The sequence below is a fragment of the Phacochoerus africanus genome, chromosome 2 (assembly GCF_016906955.1).
Source record: "Phacochoerus africanus isolate WHEZ1 chromosome 2, ROS_Pafr_v1, whole genome shotgun sequence".
Taxonomy (NCBI): Eukaryota; Metazoa; Chordata; class Mammalia; order Artiodactyla; family Suidae; genus Phacochoerus; species Phacochoerus africanus.
In genome coordinates this window covers 9,800,358-9,820,727 of record NC_062545.1, presented here as the reverse complement: position 1 = coordinate 9,820,727, position 20,370 = coordinate 9,800,358, and the positions used below count along the sequence as shown (strand labels likewise).

At 47.3% G+C, this 20,370-nt stretch overlaps 1 protein-coding gene across 8 annotated transcripts in view; it reads left to right on the top strand.

The window, feature by feature from the left end:
• Window positions 1-15,998, top strand: part of ARID1B (AT-rich interaction domain 1B) — a 439,972-nt gene extending 423,974 nt beyond the window's left edge. For all 8 annotated transcript variants that reach the window (XM_047769863.1, XM_047769862.1, XM_047769858.1 and 5 more), the window contains 5 exons: window positions 347-497; window positions 3,813-3,909; window positions 5,273-6,056; window positions 7,985-8,115; window positions 10,811-15,998. In XM_047769863.1, the coding sequence (XP_047625819.1) occupies window positions 347-497; window positions 3,813-3,909; window positions 5,273-6,056; window positions 7,985-8,115; window positions 10,811-12,535 (2,888 nt within the window). In that variant the 3' untranslated portion in view covers window positions 12,536-15,998. The remainder of the gene's footprint in view (window positions 1-346; window positions 498-3,812; window positions 3,910-5,272; window positions 6,057-7,984; window positions 8,116-10,810) is intronic.
• The last annotated feature ends 4,372 nt before the right edge of the window (window positions 15,999-20,370 follow it).

Sequence of the window (20,370 nt, the reverse complement as noted above, 5' to 3'; positions counted from 1 at the left end):
CTGTCTCACACCACTAGGCAACCACTTAAAGGCCCCGCGTGGGCGCTCTCCCTTTGGGTTAACTTGGCCAGCTGATTACATCTGTGAAATCCCTTTTGCCCTGTGATGCCCATCGCGTTCCTAGTTCCTACCCACAGTCCAAGGGAGAGACTCAGACCCGTGTGGGCATGACGGGGGACCTTGAGGTCCGAGTCGGAATCCTGCCCCCAGCAGGCCCCATCTCGACTCCAGGCCTTATGCTCTTTCACTGGTATTTTTGTCTGTCATGTTAGGATAACAGAAATGACAGCAAGGGATGTTGGGACCCTTTGGCTTAATATTTTTTCTGTTATTAAAAATATTGCAGTGCCTGGAAGTAGCGAGCCGTTTATGACGCAAGGACAGATGCCCACCAGCAGCATGCAGGACATGTATAACCAGAGTCCGTCTGGAGCCATGTCCAGTCTAGGCATGGGGCAGCGGCAGCAGTTTCCCTATGGGGCCAGTTACGATCGAAGGTGAGTGTTTCCTAAGACAAAGATGCCATGATTTACTAGAAACTGCTCTCCACACACACACACACACATTTCCAAGCCCTGGTAGCCCTGGTGTCTGCTTTCCTGCCGAAGTTAAGAAGGATTGTGAGGGAGTTCCCGTCGTGGTGCAGCGGAAATGAATCCGACTGGGAACCATGAGGTGGCGGGTTCGATCCCTGGCCTCGCTCAGTGGGTTCAGGATCCAATGTTTGGGTGAGCTGTGTGTGGTGTGGGTCGCAGACGCGGCTCGGATCCGGTGTTGCTCTGGCTGTGGTATAGGCCAGTGGCTATGGCTCCGATTTGACCCCTAGCCTGGGAACTTCCATATGCTGTGGGTGTGGCCCTAAAAGGACAAAAAGACCGAAAAAAAAAAAGGATTGTGGGTGTCAGCTGGCTGCGTTCACTCAACGGACGACCGTAGCAGGACTGTGGAGAAGGACCTTGTTCCCAAGCCACCAAGTACAGCTGTGCTTTTATTAGCAAGCACCCCAAAGCATGAATTAGAAACATACAGGGGCTGGGCTGGCCAGGGCAGGAGTCTTCTCCCTAAGAATATAAGAGCCAGTGTCATCCCAGCCACTGTCACCACACCGACACCGCCGCCTCCATGCGTGGCTCCTCCCGTGACCCGCAGCGCCTCAAGGTCTGGGCAGTGGTACCACTCGGGGCTGTCAGCAGGCTCTGGCGGTCGTGGGTTCTCAGCAAGGGCTTCCAGGCATTGATTTTTTAGATGGTCCCACTGCTCCCTGTGAATTTTTTTTTTTTTTCTTTCAGGACCTCTTTTTCAGGGCAGCATCTCAGTATTAAAACAGCAAGTCAGGTTGCAGTGCTGGCCCAGGTTATTTTAATAAGACGGAAGGAGAATCATTGAAGTGTCTCTGAGAAGTAACAGGAAGCTGCTTCCTAAAATAGTGGCTCAGGGTGCACTTCGGTGAGCAAGGCCCTGCCAGGTCCTGCCTTTGGTTGGCCCGTTCCTTACCTCCCTAGGGAGCGGTGCTCAGAAGCAAAGCCTGCAGTTTAGTGTCTGATTTTTAAAGGAAAATGGTGGCAGCACAGTAGGAGGCTCTTGTTCTAACTGTAGCCACCGGGACAGGCCTGAGGCCAGGCACTGCTTCCATCCGCTCCTTGGGAATCCTGTGTGGGAGGCCTCTGCCCACTCAGCCCGCCTTTCCTCAGTCCACCTGCTGGGGTTACAGGGACAGTTCAGTAGTGAAGGCTCCCTGGTTTAACCCAAAGGAAAGAAAGGTTTGTAGAATCACTGCTTTACGAAATAGTTTCCTTGTAGCATTTTCCATGAGCCTGGTTGGTGAATTTACACAGCATCACACACTCAAAGCAGTATGGTACTTCCTGCTAGACCTGGGAATCTCAGCTTCTAATCTGACGCTGGCCATGGGGAAGTCTGTCTGTGAAATCTGCCTTAGTCAGCCGTTTGGTGATGTCCAGTGTACTGGGTAAGGATTTTACCAAGATTCGGTTTGGTTTTTCCTGTTTTGTTGTTGATGTTGTTTGGGGGTTTTTTATTTTTTTAGGGCCACACCCATGGTATATGGATATTCCCAGGCGATGGGTCAAATTGGAGCTGCAGCTGCTGGCCTACACCCGGCCACAACAACTCGGGATCCAAGCCGCATCTGCGACCTATACCACAGCTCACAGCAACACTGGATCCTTAACCCACTGAGTGAGGCCAGGGATTGAACCCGCATCCTCATGGATACTAGTCAGGTTTGTTACCACTGAGCCACGACTCCTTGTTTTTGAGGGGCCAAGAAAAGCTTTCTGTGGGGAGTGGGCTGATGATATTAAAAGAAGAGTCATCCTGGGACATCCATTCTTAAAGGAACCCAAGCACATTTTCTTTTTCTTCGAAAATGCCTTCCAGAACATTGCATGGCCTAGGTTTAATCATTTCGGGTCTACCACATGAGGACTTAACCCATTAAGCTTTCTCCTCTGAGAAGTGTTACTTGTTCAGCTTGAATTTCATCTGTGTCAATTTTATTTTTCTCCCAACTATAAGCTTCCTTCTAGATGGCAATGTCATTAGCAGAAACTTCCCCTTTAGCTGTTTTACATGTAATATTCCAAAAATTCATTTATTAGAAAATTGACAGAACACTGTAAACCAGCTGTGATTAAAAAGAAATAAATAAAAAGCATTCTATATTAAAAAAAAGAACCTTGACTTTGGATGGTAAAAATAATAATGATAAAAAATAAATATTTATTTTCTTTTTAAATCTTTTTTGTTTTTTAAAATTAAAGTACAGTTGATTTACAATGTGCCAGTTTCTACTGTACACATTTTCTTATTTCTTGACCAGTTTAGGAATATGTTCAGTTCGAGAATTCTCTCTTACAAGATTCAGTATAGTAACTACACCAGCTTAGTTTTTAAAATTTCAATTCTGTTGGTTTTTTTAAACATGCTATTTTTGTGGTGTTTATAATTTCTCAATATAAATAATTGTATTGTGATTTAATAGAAGTACATTTATATCATTCCTGCTGCTCTTTTTTGTAGCCTTTTAGGGTCATAGGACTTAGGGGTTTTTTTGTTTGTTTGTTTGTTTTTTGCTTTTTATGGCTGCACCTGTGGCATATAGAGGTTCCCAGGCTAGGGGTCTAATCGGAGCTACAGCTGGCAACCTACTCCATAGCCACAGCAACGCGGGTTCCAAGCTGCGTCTGCGAGCTTCACTACAGCTCATGGCAACGCCAGATCCTTTACCCACTGAGCAAGGCCAGGCCATCGAACCCACAGCCTCATGGTTCCTAGTCAGATTTGTTTCTGTTGCGCCATGACGGGAACGCCAGGACTTAGAAATTTTGAGTAGTTATGTCTTTACAAACTTCATTTCATGTGGATTCATTTTGAAGTATCCCTTCAGAAACTCGCACGTTTTATATTCACGATGAGCAAGGAAGAGGTAGAAACACTTTCCACAATTATATGTCAGTGCCCTGGTACTCCTAGAAGTACTGCCTTGGTTCCTAGGTTCTTCTGTTGTTTCTTGCCCTCGTTAATGCCTCACGTCAGTGTGTGTCATGCCCTCCCTGGCCCCTCGGTGGCCGGGCGGGGCCTCTCCTCAAAGGCCGAGGGTGCTGCCCTCCCAGCAGGACTCCTCCCACCCACCCGCCGGGGGTTGGCAGCGCTCCCAGAGTGGGTGCTGAAGCGCTGCTGCTGCTCGGGGTGAAGGAAAGACAGCGCTGGGGTTTCCAGAAATGGACTCTTCCTCTCCCTTGGCCCAGGGTCCATGGTAAATGAGGTTTCCTTTGAATGCCTCATTCTAGGCATGAACCTTACGGGCAGCAGTACCCAGGCCAAGGCCCTCCCTCAGGACAGCCGCCATATGGAGGACACCAGCCAGGCCTGTATCCACAGCAGACGGTGAGTTGGCGAGCAGCGTGCTCTCTGCTTAACATTCAAACCTGTATTACTTCCGAAGAGTTTTAGGAAGTGTAACAAAAATGATTAGCATTTATTGAACAATTTGTTTATGCTAGAAAAATAGGATTTTGAAATCAGCAAATTGGGTAGAAATAGCTCTTAAATATAACATGTTGTAGGAAGTTATGGACATTTCATCTTGCAAATAATAAGTCCAAGTTCAGGTATATTTTACTCATCTATCTGTTCTGTGTCCTATTGTATCAAATGACATTCTAGCACAGAAATTTGTCCCTATGTTTTAAAGAGGATATGTAAGAAAAACAAGGTATATGTGCTAACAGTGAATGTTGATTTGTTTCTAAGAGTAAGAGAGGAAGAGTGTGTTTGATAGGTGCTTGGGGTTATGCTCTTTGCACAGCACTGTAGCTCAGAGATCTTGAAATATGTGAGATAACCTTGCAGTGACATGACTGATGCAGAGGACTGCATGACATGCTGTGGCTTTTCAGGCACAGGCACTTGCTGGTTGTAAACAGCTCTTCGGGTCTAAGACCGCTTGTAAAATGGAAGGGATTTTAAACATTAATTTTACTGGAGCGTGTTTGTACAGGGAATTGTATTAGCAAACCAATTGATCTGAGACAACTTTCCAGTAAAGTGCTGGAACACTAATTAACCTGTGAGCCTCCGCGTCCCTCCCGCTGGCTCCTGTCAGGAGCTCCCCACCCCGATCAAGTGCAGGAAGCCCCGGGAGCCCCAGGAGGAGAGCTTGGTAACGGGGGCCACTCCAGCCAGCCCTGTCCTCAGAGGCTTTCATGGCGAATGTGACCCGGCTGAGCTGGCAGCCGGGGCGGGGGCTATGGAATGTCCGGTGTCAGGGGCCACAGGTCCATTCTGAGGAGCCAGTCCTGCGTGGAGGCTCTTCTGTAAAGTTGGGCCCAAGGAATCTGTTGGACCGCAGAGCCCTCCGGGCTGGCCCTCAGAATGCTCAGTCCGTTCCCGCGACATTTCTCTCTACCTATGAAGTCGTCCTAGCGCATCTCCGAGCCCCGGGGCGGCCCTGCCTGTGCAGTGGTCTCCAAAGCCATGCTCTCTCAAATCGCAGCCCTGGAAGATACCAGGCGAGAAGGCTTTTGCTCCGCCTGCAGACAATTTCGCACGCACGTGCGTGCGTGGGAACAAACTGGGCGCCCCGTCCGGGCGCCTGGCGGGGTGAAGGCGCGCTCCTCCGCTGCTGCGGGAGCGCCCCGTGCTCGTTTTGAAAGGAACGCTCCACCAGGTACTAACTGTTTTGTCTAACTTAAGTGTGGGTGATACCTGTAAAAGCACATCGGTGTGATTCGTCTGTATGACTTTGCAGAATTACAAGCGCCATATGGACGGCATGTATGGGCCTCCCGCCAAGCGCCACGAGGGAGACGTGTACAACATGCAGTACGGCAACCAGCAGCAGGAGATGTACAACCAGTACAGCGGTTCCTACTCGGGCCCGGACCGGCGGCCCATCCAGGGGCAGTACCCGTACCCCTACAACAGAGAGCGGATGCAGGGCCCGGGCCAGATGCAGCCCCACGGCATCCCGCCCCAGATCATGGGCGGCCCGATGCAGTCGTCCTCCAGCGAAGGGCCTCAGCAGAGTATGTGGGCCACACGCAACGATATGCCTTACCCCTACCAGAATAGGCAAGGCCCCGGCGGCCCTGCACAGGCACCTCCCTATCCAGGCATGAACCGCACGGATGATATGATGGTACCTGATCAAAGGATAAATCACGAGAGCCAGTGGCCTTCTCACGTCAGCCAGCGTCAGCCTTACATGTCCTCTTCAGCCTCCATGCAGCCCATCACTCGCCCGCCTCAGTCCTCCTACCAGACGCCACCGTCACTGCCAAATCACATCTCCCGAGCGCCCAGCCCCGCGTCCTTCCAGCGCTCCCTGGAGAGCCGTCTGTCTCCCAGCAAGTCCCCCTTCCTGCCCGCCATGAAGATGCAGAAGGCCATGCCCACCGTCCCCACGGCCCAGGTCGCGGGGCCGCCGCCGCAGCCGCCCCCCGTCAGAAGGGAGATCACCTTTCCTCCTGGCTCTGTGGAAGCCTCACAGCCAGTCTTGAAACAAAGGCGAAAGATTACCTCAAAAGATATCGGTAAGCATTCCTCGGACGGACTCCGGTTGCCATCTGGAATGTTAGTTTTAGGGTAGATGTGGTCCCCTAATCTCAAAGGGCTGAAATTCTAGGATCGCACACTCCCAGGGCGTACTTTGGTGCAGGAGCAATAGTTGGAAGCCCCTAATCTGAACTAAGCCCCGGAGTGAGCATTAAAACAGCACCTTTACGTGTGAATGTTGTTTGTGTGAGAAGGGAGAGCAACAGGGGAGCTCCAAGGGATTCCTCGTGACTCCCTACTGTGCTTTGCTCTCAAAAGATCTAAGCTGAACCCAACACTTCATCTCTGCCCTGTGTGCTTAACAGAACAACTCCAAGACTGCAGAAATATTAGGGTGGCCTGTGAAATTTTGCTAGAAAACCACTCTGTAATTTTGGTAATAACCTACAGACAGTGAGTTTCCCTAGGAAAATATAGAAGCCTGGCTGTGGTGTGTAGCTAGGTAACATGATAGGCTCTATGAAATTTTCTATGGTACGATATGTAGGATTTGATATAATCTCTGTAGCACTGTTGATATGGCCCAAGGAACTCTTTCATTTGAATGCTGATGTCACCTGTTCATTCTGCGTGAGATGTTCTGAATACTAATTAGAAATTCGGAATTTCTGGGATGACACTACATTTTTCTGCATTTTTTTTTCCCCCCACACCCGTGGCATGCAGAAGTTCCCAAGCCAGAAATCCAACCTAGGCCACAGCAGCAACCAGAGCCACAGCAGTGACAGTGCTGGATCCTTAACCTGCTGAGCCACCAGCGAACTCCCTACATTTTTTTTTTTTCCTTTTTTGGCCACCCCAAACCATATGGGGTTCCTGGGCCAGGGATCAGATCCACGCCGCAGTTGTGACCTACTCTTCAGGTGCAATGCTGGACCCTTAACCCATTGTGCCAGGCCGGGGTGGAACCTGCATCCCAGCGCCACAGAGGTGCTGCAGAGATGCTGCCGATCCCATTATGCCACCGTGGGAACTCCTCCTGCATTATTTTTTGAAGTACTTAGAACACAGCAAAGGAAATAATAGAGCTTAATTGTATCAATTGTATAAATTGTAGAGAAACTTAGGGTCCTCATTTTAAAATGAAAGTTTGCCTTCTCTGTTACAAAAGTATTATGTGTCTACCTTAGAAACTTTGAAAACTAGATGAAATTAAACCGAAAGTGGCAACCCGCGGCCCCTCCTGCCCTTGGGATCACTGTTGGTCTGGCCTGGCTGCTGCTCTGGGGGTTCTGACAGCACAGGTCTTCCCGCACCCGCTGTTTCTGCCGGCTTCCTGAGATAGCTTCCCTTTGAACTTTCAGACACATGATGGGGCTCCCCTCCTAGTCCCGTCTTGTGACAGACCTTGCAAACCTTTCCTCTCATTGCTGTGGCTTCATCACTAAGAGGAATGGGGAAAACAAAAGTCCAGCCCATCCTCTGGCTCAGGCCAAGGTCCTGAAAATTCTGAACCATCAAAGTGCTAATACCTGTCAACAGCGTGTTCTGCGGGCAGGAGCTCAGAGGGAAGACGGTGTGGGAGAGTGGAGACTCCGTATCTGAGCTTGTGCTGTTGGGGAATGAAATTGTGCCTATATTCTGCCTATTTGCCAGCCTTCTGAAGACGTCACCTTGAGACAGTTGTGAATGGAGCAAAAGACAAATACAGAAAGGACCGTTTGTGTTTAGCCACCCCTCCCATTTAACCTGCAAAGCAAAAAGCTCTTCGGCTGCAGAAGTTTCTCAGGGCAGCCCGTCTCCCCATCTCAATCCCAAAATGACCACTTTCAGCTGTCCCGAAGAGCATTTGTTTAAAAATCCGTATTCCACGTCACCCCGCCTTCTTTTTCTGATTCTCTGGTTCTTTTCTCTCCTCTGTGCTTAGAGGCAGTATTAACCCCGCCGTCGTTTTTTCCAACTGCAGTTACTCCTGAGGCCTGGCGTGTGATGATGTCCCTTAAGTCAGGTCTCCTGGCCGAGAGTACGTGGGCTTTGGACACTATTAACATTCTTCTGTATGATGACAGCACGGTCGCTACGTTCAACCTCTCCCAGGTAAGCCGGCGCCGGTCCAGCCGAGGACCAGCACAGACTGAGAAACTGAAGGAGCGCATGGTGCCCGAGCCAGTGAGCGCTCAACAGCTCGAGTTTGTCATCACCGTGGTTGTTACAAACCAGCGTCAATCGGTATACTTTTCTGCGAATTTTCTCGAGAACCGTCATTTCTCTTCATCTTTAATGTAAATACACGCATACTTCTATTTCTCATAAGAAAACAGTGACCTTGTGTACACACACGTGTATGTGTATGGAGTAGACAAAAGTGGTAAAATGAAATGGTTGTTGAGAATGAATATCAGCAGGCCAATGGCAGTTAATCCAAATGGAACAAAGTGATGGCTCTAGTCAGCGGGGATGTACAGTAGGCTGCAGTGAGACACCACCCTGTTTTCCAGGGCAACCAGACCTCTTTCTCTTATTTGAAAAGAAATGTAAAATTTAAAAGCAATTTTTATATTACAGAAAACATAGTATATATAGAAGGAGAGAAAACGGTTTAATGAAGCCCTTGTACCCATCACTCAGCCGCAGCAGTGATGAAGTCATGGGCCAGACTTGTGTCTTGGTCTGTTCCCTCCCATTTCTGCCTCCTTCCAGGTTATTTTGAAGCAATCATTTAAAAGCTCCTACTTTTGGAGTTCCCGTCGTGGCTCAGTGGTTAACGAATCTGACTAGGAACCATGAGGTTGCAGGTTCGGTCCCTGCCCTTGCTCAGTGGGTTAAGGATCCAGCATTGCCATGAGCTGTGGTGTAGGTTGCAGACATGGCTCGGATCCCACGTTGCTGTGGCTCTGGTATAGGCTGGCGGCTACAGCTCCAATTCAACCCCTAGCCTGGGAATCTCCATATGCCGCAGCAGCGGTCCAAGAAACGGCAAAAAGATAAATAATAAAATAAAATAAAAACTCCTACTTTTAATGAGCTTAAAACCTTCCTTTGTTCTGTGCAAGGCTTAAAGTAGCTTCCAGCATAATCGCCAGAGGAGAGAAAGGGAGCTGAGAGTTAGGAAAAAGGCCCGGGAGTCAGCTGGACTACAGACTTCTTAAGAAATATTTAGAAACAAAAATAAGGCAGGGTTATTTTTCCTATGCCGTGGAAACAACTCTCTGCATTTGCTGCAAAAAAGCCAGAACATCGGCCGCCCTTCTGTTGAGCTGGAACCCAAACCTTCCACTCCTCTTCCTTCTCTCGTTGGAGTCCGGATTGTTGCCCTGAAGGGCAGTTTTTCAGTTGATGGCAAGTGTGTTAATAAGGTCCCAAACATCTCATGAAGTCCATTTTAATAGAAAGTAAGTCTTAAAAGACTGTCCGCTGCCTTCGCCAGCACAGTACACTTTGGTCTTTGTGCTGGGTGACCTCCTCCTGAGTGCGCGTGTTCATGACCAGAGTCGCTGTAGCAGCTCTCCCTCTTCCCTCGCCCTGGGGAGGAGCTAGGCTTTAAGGGGGACAGAAGAGGTGGACATCCGGACCCCGACCTCCACTTGAAAAACTGTGCCTTCATACCTAAAAGCAAGCGCTCTCTGCTTGGACCTGGGTTTTCCCTTACTTCTTTTTTTTTGTTTTTTTGTTTTGTCATTTTAGGGCTGCACCTGCGGCATTTGGAGGTTCCCAGGTTAGGGGTCTAATCAGAGCCGTAGCTGCCAGCCTACGCCAGAGCCACAGCAACATGGGGTCCGAGCCGTGTCTATGACCTACACACCACAGCTCACGGCAACGCCGGATCCCTAACCCACTGAGCGAGGCCAGGAATGGAACCCGCGACCTCATGGTTCTTAGTCGGATTCATTAACCACTGAGCCGCGACTGGAACTCCTCCCTTACTTCTTAATAATCGTTTCAAACCCACCTTCAGGAAACCAACAGCAGGATATGAAAGTGTGGTTGATTTCTGTGCCACCTATCATTAAGGAATCCTTTTTCACTTACTTAGCCTTTATCGTCCCTAAATGCAGTGCCGTCGGGGGTGGGGAGCAGGCAGCTGCTGGTCACGGAGTGTGTTGGTCTTCTTGATGTACATACGCATTTGCTTAAAGGAAGCAAAGGTGGTTCTCACAGTGGCTTTCGTCTTTCAGCCCAAGTTGTGACTAACAAACTTCAAAGTGCCTTCTATGAAACAGCCCAATTCCTTTATCAGAGGCTAAATTGATTTGTTTTTAATTTTGTGTATTTATGAGCTACCGCATTGCTGAAATTATCTTTTCCCCAAAATATATGAAGAATGTAAATTAGAATAACTTATGGCATCTAGGACGAAAATAACCATAAAATCCTAAGAGTGAGAACCATAAACATCCAGGCAAGCAAAGTTTCAGATAAATAAGAGAACAGACTCACTTTGGCTGAAATTCTCTCCTAGTTATGATGGAATTGTATCTAAATGAGAAACAAAGGGGAAGAACAGCAAAGCACTCCCTCACTGATCATTTCAGAAGTGTGAAAATAACGAGTAAGTTGTCATGTGGAAAGTGAACAGGAGATAAGAAAGACAGTCACTCTTGGTTTGGTGAATAATGAAAAATTCAGGAAGGTAGTTCTGACTGATTCCTGGTTTCTCCTTCTTGGCCCAGCCAAAAAGGAATGAAGCCGTGAAAATAACCGTAGAAACGCATGCCTAGCTCTCAGGATGTTCGCCCTCTCAGTCACACCCGAGGTTATGACACTGTGCCTTTCTCCTTCTCGCCCTCTCCAGTTGTCCGGATTTCTCGAGCTTTTAGTAGAGTACTTTAGGAAATGCCTGATTGACATTTTTGGGATCCTTATGGAGTATGAAGTGGGAGACCCCAGCCAAAAAGCACTTGATCACAACGCGGTAAAGAGAGATGACAGCCAGTCCTTGGCCGATGAGTCTGGGAAAGAGGAAGAAGATGCTGAATGTATGGATGAGGAGGAGGACGAGGAGGAGGACGAGGAGGAGGGCGGTGGGAAGCCGGAGCCGGAGGACAGGAGCGGCACGGCTTTGGCCTCCCCCGACGCCACCGCAGACCCAAAGGAGAAGCCCAGGCAAGCCAGCAAGTTCGACAAGCTGCCGATAAAGATAGTGAAAAAGAACAACCTGTTTGTGGTCGACCGGTCTGACAAGCTGGGTCGTGTCCAGGAGTTCAGCAGCGGGCTTCTGCACTGGCAGCTCGGAGGCGGGGACACCACCGAGCACATCCAGACTCACTTTGAGAGCAAGATGGAAATTCCTCCTCGCAGGCGTCCGCCTCCCCCGTTAAGCTCCACAGGCAGGAAGAAAGACCAGGAAGGCAAAGCGGATTCTGAAGAGCAGCAAGAGAAAAGCATCATCGCGACCATTGATGACGTCCTGTCTGCCCGGCCAGGGGCTCTGCCCGAAGACGCGAACCCTGGTACCCAAGCCGAAAGCAGCAAGTTCCCCTTCGGAATCCATCAAGCCAAAAGTCACCGCAACATCAAGCTGCTGGAGGACGAGCCGAGGAGCCGGGACGAGGCCCCGCTCTGCACCATCGCGCACTGGCAGGACTCGCTGGCTAAGCGCTGCATCTGCGTGTCGAATATCGTCCGGAGCTTGTCCTTTGTGCCTGGGAATGACGCCGAAATGTCCAAACATCCAGGCCTGGTGCTGATCCTGGGGAAGCTGATTCTTCTTCACCACGAGCATCCCGAGAGAAAACGAGCGCCGCAGACCTACGAGAAGGAGGAAGACGAGGACAAAGGGGTGGCCTGCAGCAAAGATGAGTGGTGGTGGGACTGCCTCGAGGTCTTGAGGGATAACACGTTGGTCACTTTGGCCAACATTTCTGGGCAGCTAGACTTGTCTGCGTACACGGAAAGCATCTGCTTGCCAATTTTGGATGGCTTGCTGCACTGGATGGTGTGCCCGTCTGCGGAGGCACAGGACCCCTTTCCCACCGTGGGCCCCAACTCTGTCCTGTCGCCTCAGAGACTTGTGCTGGAGACGCTGTGTAAACTCAGCATCCAGGACAATAATGTGGACCTGATCTTGGCCACGCCTCCATTTAGTCGTCAGGAGAAATTCTATGCCACGTTAGTTAGGTACGTTGGGGATCGCAAAAACCCAGTCTGTCGAGAAATGTCCATGGCGCTTTTGTCGAACCTTGCCCAGGGGGACGCGCTGGCTGCCAGGGCGATAGCTGTGCAAAAGGGGAGCATTGGCAACTTGATAAGCTTCCTAGAGGATGGCGTCACCATGGCCCAGTATCAGCAGAGCCAGCATAACCTCATGCACATGCAGCCCCCGCCTCTAGAGCCCCCTAGCGTGGACATGATGTGCAGGGCGGCCAAGGCTCTGCTGGCCATGGCCAGAGTGGACGAGAACCGCTCAGAATTCCTTCTGCACGAGGGTCGATTGCTGGATATCTCGATATCAGCTGTCCTGAACTCTCTGGTTGCGTCTGTCATCTGTGATGTACTGTTTCAGATTGGGCAGTTATGACACCAGTGAGAAGGCAGCATGTGTGAGTGAAGACTAGAGGCTCCCGTATAACTGGCTGTTTTCTGTTCTTGTTTATCCAGCGTAGGAAGAAGGAAAGAAAATCTCTGCTCCTCTGCCCCATTCGCTATTTACCAATTGGGAATTAAAGAGATAATTAATTCGAACAGTTATGAAATTAATATTCGCTGTCTGTGTGCATAAGTACATCCTTTTGGGTTTTTTTTCCTTTTTTTTTTTTTAACCAAAGTTGCTGTCTAGTGCATTCAAAGGTCACTTTTTGTTTTTCACAGATTTTCTTTTTAATGTTCTTTTCCATGTTGTATTGCATTTGGGGGGGAAGCGAATTGACTTTAAAGAGAAAAGTCATGGCAAAAGATGCTAAGATGGGAAAATTTCACCACTCTGAGGCAAAAAAAAAAAAAAAAAAGTGAAAAATGATCAATTTCCTGGCTGTGTTCTTCTTCAGATAATGCAAACTGTATCCCATCGCCCAAAGTTCTGTGCAATAGAAACTTCTAGAGATGTAGGTATAGGGGCTCACGGAGGTGTGTCAGTCAGCAGTCAAACTATGAAATGATACTGGTTTCTCCACAGGAAAAATGGTTCCATTAGGCTAGGAGCAAAAACAATGTTTTTTTAAGCTAAGATTGAAAACACATACCTGACAACGATCAAGGGAAATTGCTTCCTCACCACTATCGTCACGTCTGCTGTCTGTCGTTGGCCTTCCGCGTGACAGTTCTTCACAATTCCTTTAATCATTTTTTAAATATTTTTTTTTTTACTGCCTAATGGGCTGTGATGTATATAGAAGTTGTACATTAAACATACCCTCATTTTTTTCTTTTTCTTTTTCTTTTTTTTTTTTTAGTACAAAGTTTTTAGTTTCTTTTTCATGATGTGGTAACTACGAAGTGATGGTAGATTTAAATAATTTTTTATTTTTATTTTATATATTTTTTCATTAGGGCCATATCTCAAAAAAAAGAAAAAATACAAAAAACAAAAACAAATAAAAAAAAAAACAAAAAAAAGAGGGTAATGTACAAGTTTCTGTATGTATAAAGTCGTGCTCTATTTCGGGAGAGCAGCTGATTACAATTTGCTTCATGAATCAAGGTGTGGAAATGGTTGCATATGGATTGATTTAGATAATGGTTACCCGTACAGACAAAAAGAAAAAACATACAACTAAAAGGAAGAAACACAACTTCAAAGATTTTTCAGTGACGAGATTCCACATTTGTATTTCAAGATAATGTAGTTTAAAAAAAAAAAAGAAAAAAAAAACTTGATGTAAATTCCTCCTTTTCCTCTGGCTTAATGAATATCATTTATTCAGTATAAAATCTTTATATGTTCCACATGTTAAGAATAAATGTACATTAAATCTTGTTAAGCACTGTGATGGGTGTTCTTGAATACTGTTCTGGTTTCCTTACAGTGGTTGCACAGTAACCAGAAATAGGGAAATACAGCCGCGTACTAACGTAGCCCCTCACTACAGAACCCTGAGACCAGGAGGGACGTTTAGGGGTTACCTGCTTTATAGAGTGGGGAGCAACAGTTTGATTTTTCTCCAAGTACTTAGCTAATTAGTCTTTGTCGGAAGCAATCAACTCTAACATCAAGGAGGTCTGAGAATTTTCAGTGTGTGCGGGAGGCGGCTGCCAGCCGTGGGGTGGGAGCCTAAGGGCTCACTGGCCTGACCGCGTAACCTCCTGCCTTTTTCTAACCCCGTCTTACTTGCCGTCAGAGATGAGTCTGGTCCATGTTTTTCCTGTGTGCCTCAAAGTTCTTTGGCTTTTAGTTTCCTCCACCGTGTATGATATTTATATTGTGCAATGTTAAAGAGACTATGTTATATTGTATGTGGTGTACATAGTGCAAAGTGATTATTTCTATTTCAGGGCATATTAATATTCTCATATCCCTTCCTACCTGGTGCACAGCAGCTTTTTAATACCAGTCACGTCTCATTTCAACTTTTTTCTTCCTGGGTCATTGACTGTTATTGTATAACAATCAGTTTCTTTGAAACTGCTGCAGAGTTGAGCTGTCAGTGGACACCCTGCTGACTCTACCTCTTCACCACCCTACCAACCCCAGCAGACTCAGAAATCCCAAGTCCTGTCGCCAGACCTGTTATCCGGGGGCACACTGCTCGCGGTAATCTATGGAAGTGTTAGACGAGAGCGCTCAGTTATAATCAGAGTGTGAAACATGACTCTAGTGTCACAAGAAAAAGTTTTTTTCTGCAAGCAGTCTCCTCATCTACCAACTCCCACTTTACTTAATCAAACAGTCTTCTTATATAAGAACGCAGCCAAATATATGTTGAATTTAAAACCCATTTATAATTCTCCTCCAAATACATGTGCTTGCTAAGAACAGATTCCAGTGCTCCGAGCTTCAGATCTGGAGATGTGTAAGAGGGAATTCAATATTATTCTAACTTCTCTCTTACAGAGTATGAATAAAAGGTGTATTCAAACTTGGAAGTTTGTCGATCAAAAGAGTAAAACATTACAAAGGACTGTCGTGGTCATGGTTTGAGTTGTAATCAATACCTAGAGTCTGACCATTGAGCAACAGGATTTTACACACTGATACGCAACGTATTGGCTAGAATAATCCAGGACGATTTTAGCGTCTTTTCTACATTCTCACCCCAGAATGAAGACTCCCGAAGCCCACGAAGAACTGACAGCCTGCCTGAGATCATCTTACCTACAAACTGAGTTATTGCTTTGTCCTAAAAATTAGTTGTTTTTTTTTTCCTATGAGGCTTTTCAGAAATTTACAGGATGCTCATACTTTAAATGTGTACAAAAAAAAAGATTAAAATAAAGGTGCAAAGAAAGTTTAGTATTTTGGAATGGTGCTATAAAGGTGAATCTGTTGGTATTTGAGTGCATTTTTTTAATGTCACATAAGACATCACGGGGTGGTATGTGTGCAGAAATAACTTCCTATGTTTTGTCTGAAGTTGAGAATGATACAGAATCGGTTTTTATTGGTGAATGTAGCCTTATTCAAAAACTAGTTAGGCTATTTTTTAGAAGTTATAATACAGAGTGACTTTTTTTTTTTTTAAGAGGGCATGAGCAGTTTGGTGAGATATAATGTAAGCTATTAACTACCTCTTTTACAAAAAGAAGATGGCTTTCGCCCTGAAATCATCCATTTAAAAACTGTTGGAAATCTTTCATTTTTCTATCAAGTACCATGTACAAATTCCCCGTATCTCTTCACCTGCAAGGAAGCCAAGAAAGTATTATAAATGAGCCAGAGTGACCCTCCAGTCAGCCCATTGTCTTCTTGCTGAGTTTTGCTTCACTTCCTTCCCTGGGGAGCCGAAGCCAGGCCCGACCTCCACCCCTCCCCAGGCAGCAGCCCCTGGGAACCGCAGTCAAACGCGCTTTTAAAAATGCCAATAAATATCGTTGGTGATAGCGTCTAATCTGCTCTGATGTCACATTATTCATCCATTCAGCAGAAATGCATTGAGGCCGTGCTGTGTGCCACGCTCTCCTCCTGGTGCTGAGCAGAGACCCTGATCCAGTCACCTTCTGGTCATTCTTGTGGGACAATTAAGGACAATTAAAGAAAGAAACTTCTCTTCCAAGTAGAGTGTTTATGCCCCGAGAACACTGAGTACCCTTTGTTGCCTGAGAAATGAAGCAAGGCTCCAGCTGTGGAGAATGGGGGTCTGGTCCGAAGAGGTTCGGACTGGAAATCAGGACGCAGGGACGTCTCCGCCGCGGCCTGGCCCGCAGGCTGGTCCGGGAGCTCTGGGGCACTCACCGGGTCAGCGGGTCTGGGGGACCCCTTGCAAGCTCTTTGGCGTGGCGAAAGCTTCTGGTTCCCTTCCTGCTCCTCTGCCCACGAGGGCGCTTGTGCGTTCCGAAGTGGAGGGGAAAGCCGGGCACCCTGTGACCCCAGCTTATGGGACCAGCCCTTAGGAACCCAGGAGTGGACTGAGACGATCCCAGAAGGCCTTATTTAAGACCTTTTTGTTCTCAAGTCCCGCAGACTGCCGCCTGTGCCCACGCCCATGCCCCAGACATGAAGCATGTGTTTCATGCTTCTACCCCGTGATTTCCAGTCCAACTTTTTGTTTTATGATGATCCAAGCAAGTCATGCAATCCCTCAAATGCCAAAGTCAACTTAATTCACTTTGGGATTTAAATATATGAAACCCTGAGGGGAAGCTGGGGGAAGACCATCAAATGAGTCCCAAAATATGAGACTCATTTTTCTTCCTCCTGAATCTCATTTCAAGGACTTAAAGTTTTACCCCAGCTTTTTCTAAAGTGTGTTCTAAGAAACAGAAGAGATCTTAAAAAAAAAACTAAAAAAATAACCACACTCCTTACATATTCTGCTCTTGGGCATCTCTAATCCAAAGTATCACATTAAAGACAGAAATCCCGCAGAAGTCTGTTTATCCTAAGCATTTCCTGAGTCAACCTTACACCATTTTTTAAAAATCCATATAAACATGCTGCAGAGCTTTGGGAAGTAACTGCATTAGCCGAGGATCCTGCGGGGCTTCTGAACCTCCATGTCCCTTGCTTATCCTCAGTGTTCTCACTCCTTAGACTGGAACTAAGGTTTCCTCATCGTAGGAGAGGTCACCGAATCTCCTCTTACTACCTCCGGGACCTTCAGCAAGGTCCTTGCTTTTTTTTTTTTTTTCTTTTTTTTTGCTTTTTAGGCCCACACCTGAGGCCTGGAGGTTCCCAGGCTAAGGGTCAAATTGGAGCTGTAGCCAACGCACACCACAGCCACAGCAACGCGGGGTCCAAGCGGCATCTGCAACCTACACCACAGCCCATGGCAACGCTGGAACCTTGACCCACAGAGAGGCCAGGGATCGAACCCGCAACCTCATGGTTACTGGTCGGATTCGTTCCCACTGTGCCACAACAGGAAGTCCAGTCCTTGCATTCTTTGAGCCTCAGTTCCTCACATGCAATAGCAAGATTGGTGAGGACTGTGTAAAGATCCTAAGTGATCACTGCACGTTAATCCCCGACATACATGCACACTTCCCCCTAGAGCATATTTCAAGTAATTTTAAAATCTGGTCTAGGAATATTCCCATTTCCATAATCAGGTACACAGTTTGACTGTTTCATTGCTTTTGTTTTCCTAGTAAAAGCCGTAAAGGCTTAGTCTATTGATTGCTTTTGTGTTGTGCCAAGGGTGATTCTGCATAACTTCCTTCTGGAATATCAGCATCAGCTGTTGGACCTGCAGAGGTGGTAGGAGACCTCACCTTTAATTCTGCAGGCCTGGCGGAAGAAGCACATCTCTGCGATATGGTGCAGCCCTGCAGTAAACTTGTCCTTCTAAAGAAAAAAAAAAAAGTGGCTTGTAGCATATTTCAGGGGTCAAATATAGCAGGTGGCCCATCTCAGTGTTTTCTTTGCTCTCCCTGTTCATCTGACGCACGTGGCAGAGAGCTTCCCTAGACACAAGCGACCAAGTCTTCACCCTTGGCTACAGCAGTGGAATTCGGGGTGGTCTTCATTGCCTTCTGTGTAAACTTAAGGTCAGGTGAGGAAATGAAGCCTGAGCTGTGGTCTTCTGCCTAAGTTTGGTATTTAGCTGGCCCTCCATCTGTATGTTCTACAAACTGCATTTTCCCAAAGACTCAAGGAACCTAAGCTTGGCTTCAGCTCCTTGAAGATATCCATGTCCAAACAAAAGCAGTTCCTTCAGGCGAGAACCGGCAGCACTCCCAACACTGCATACTGGTAAGTGGTGATTACTTCACATTTGGATGTTTCTTGCACTTGGAATTTCAGAGCTATTAGTTCTTCATAGAAGCCTTAGCACGGAACGTGATAATATCCGTTCTCCAAAAACAGCAGAGGCTGACACGCAAAATAGCTGGAACCCAACTGAGACTGCCTCATTCCAAGGATGTGCATTTGCCTTAGAAGTATTTCCAGCTTTATGCAAAATCCGAGGAGCAGGGACTTTTACAAAAGAAGCCATGATACCCCAGATTGGAGCGGGGGGAGCTACGTCAGTTAAAGGGAACGTGGTCCAGGTTGCAACTGGCGATGCCCTGTCCTCGGATAACAGGTCTCTTTACTGCTGTCTTCTTGTCCTCAAGAGCCTCATCTGTATGTTTTGTGTTGAGATACAAATGCAGTGATCACCCACTCCCTGAGGCAGCTGCCCACGCAGCAGGTCTGTCCTCCAGGCCTGCCTTGGGCCTCCCCTCTCAAGTCCGAGGGTCGTGTGAACTCCTGTGAGAAACTCATGATTGTACTGGACACAAAATATTTACCAAGGGCAGATTCCCAAGACGTGTCAGATTTTCTGTGCTCCAGGACTTTCAAATACATCACAAGACTTGCATTGGAATATGAGTTTCTTCAAAAAGTACCGCTGGGCCCATGGGCTTTCATAGACAATACTTGATGAGGAATTAGTTACCCAAACCTGAGAGTTCCCGTCGTGGCATGGTGGAAACGAATCCGACTAGTATTCATCAGGATGCGGATTTGATCCCTGGCCTCGCTCAGAGGGCTAAGGATCCAGTTTTGCCCTGAGCTGTGGTGTAGGTCTCAGACTGGGCTCGGATCCCTCACTGCTGTGGCTGTGGTGTAGGCCAGTGGCTACAGCTCTGATTCAACCCCTAGCCTGGGAACTTCCACATGCTGAGTGTGGCACTAAAAAGCAAAAAAAAAAAAAAAAAAAATTTAATTTAAAAATAGGAGTTCCTGCCGTGGCGCAGCAGAAATGAATCCGACTAGGAACCATGAGGTTGCAGGTTTGATCCCTGGCCTTGCTCAGTGGGTTAAGGATCCGGCATTGCCGTGAGCTGTGGTGTAGGTCGCAGATGCGGCTTGGACCCCGAGTTGCTGTGGCTGTGGCTTAGGTTGGTAGCTGTGGCTCCAGTTCAACCCCTAGCCTAGGAACCTCCATATGCTGCAGGTGCAGCCCTAAAAAGCAAAATAAATAAATAAATAAATAAAGATTTTAAAATAAATAAATAAAATTACCCAAACCCCAGCTAGCTTTGAAAGTGAAATCCACGGTCCCTCCAGGGAGTGGTCCTGTCCGCTAGGAGCTGGTATGACGTTCAGCCCTGTGGTTTTTCAGGTTGTCCTGGGAGCTTTGCCGGCTTGGCGGCTGTTGTGTTTTTTCTACCAGTCAGTGACTTCTTGGTGCCCCTGCCACAAAACATGGAGGATTTTAATGTCATAATTTTTTTCCTTTCCTGTTTCACTTTTCAGCCACCCACTGTGACTCAAAAGAGGACACCTGAGGAAAGAAAAGTGACAGGGGACATATGGAGGGAACACCAGTTGCTTATGTTTGGATCACAGCTTTAAAACTGCTGGTCTAATACCAGCACCTATTTGTTCCCGGGGGAGGAAAAATGACGTGACGTCTTCTGCACATTTAAGATGACTACCCTGTTAGCAGGATAAAAAATTTACCCATAAGTGCAGTGCTTGTTTTGTTGGTTCAGTGTGTTTTTCACCAAATGGTGTGACCATATGGCCGGTACTTCTCTTGGCCGTAAGAGCTGAAGGGAGAAGACGCCTTCCTGATGGCAAGGAGCCACAGTGGTTTACTGAGATGAATTTCAGTCCGAAAGGGCAGCCTGGACTGAAGGCCTCTCAGCCAACTTTTTATATGCAGTCCCCTCTCCCCGCATTTAACGTTTGATGGCTGCTTTGGTGGGTAATACATTGGAATGCATCTGGAGAAGGAAGGGTTATGGTAAGTGGAATTTCATCTTGGTGGGCCTTGTTTTCAGAAATTAAATTTGATATTAGTTTGGGGGCTCAGAGTACTGGGCAAT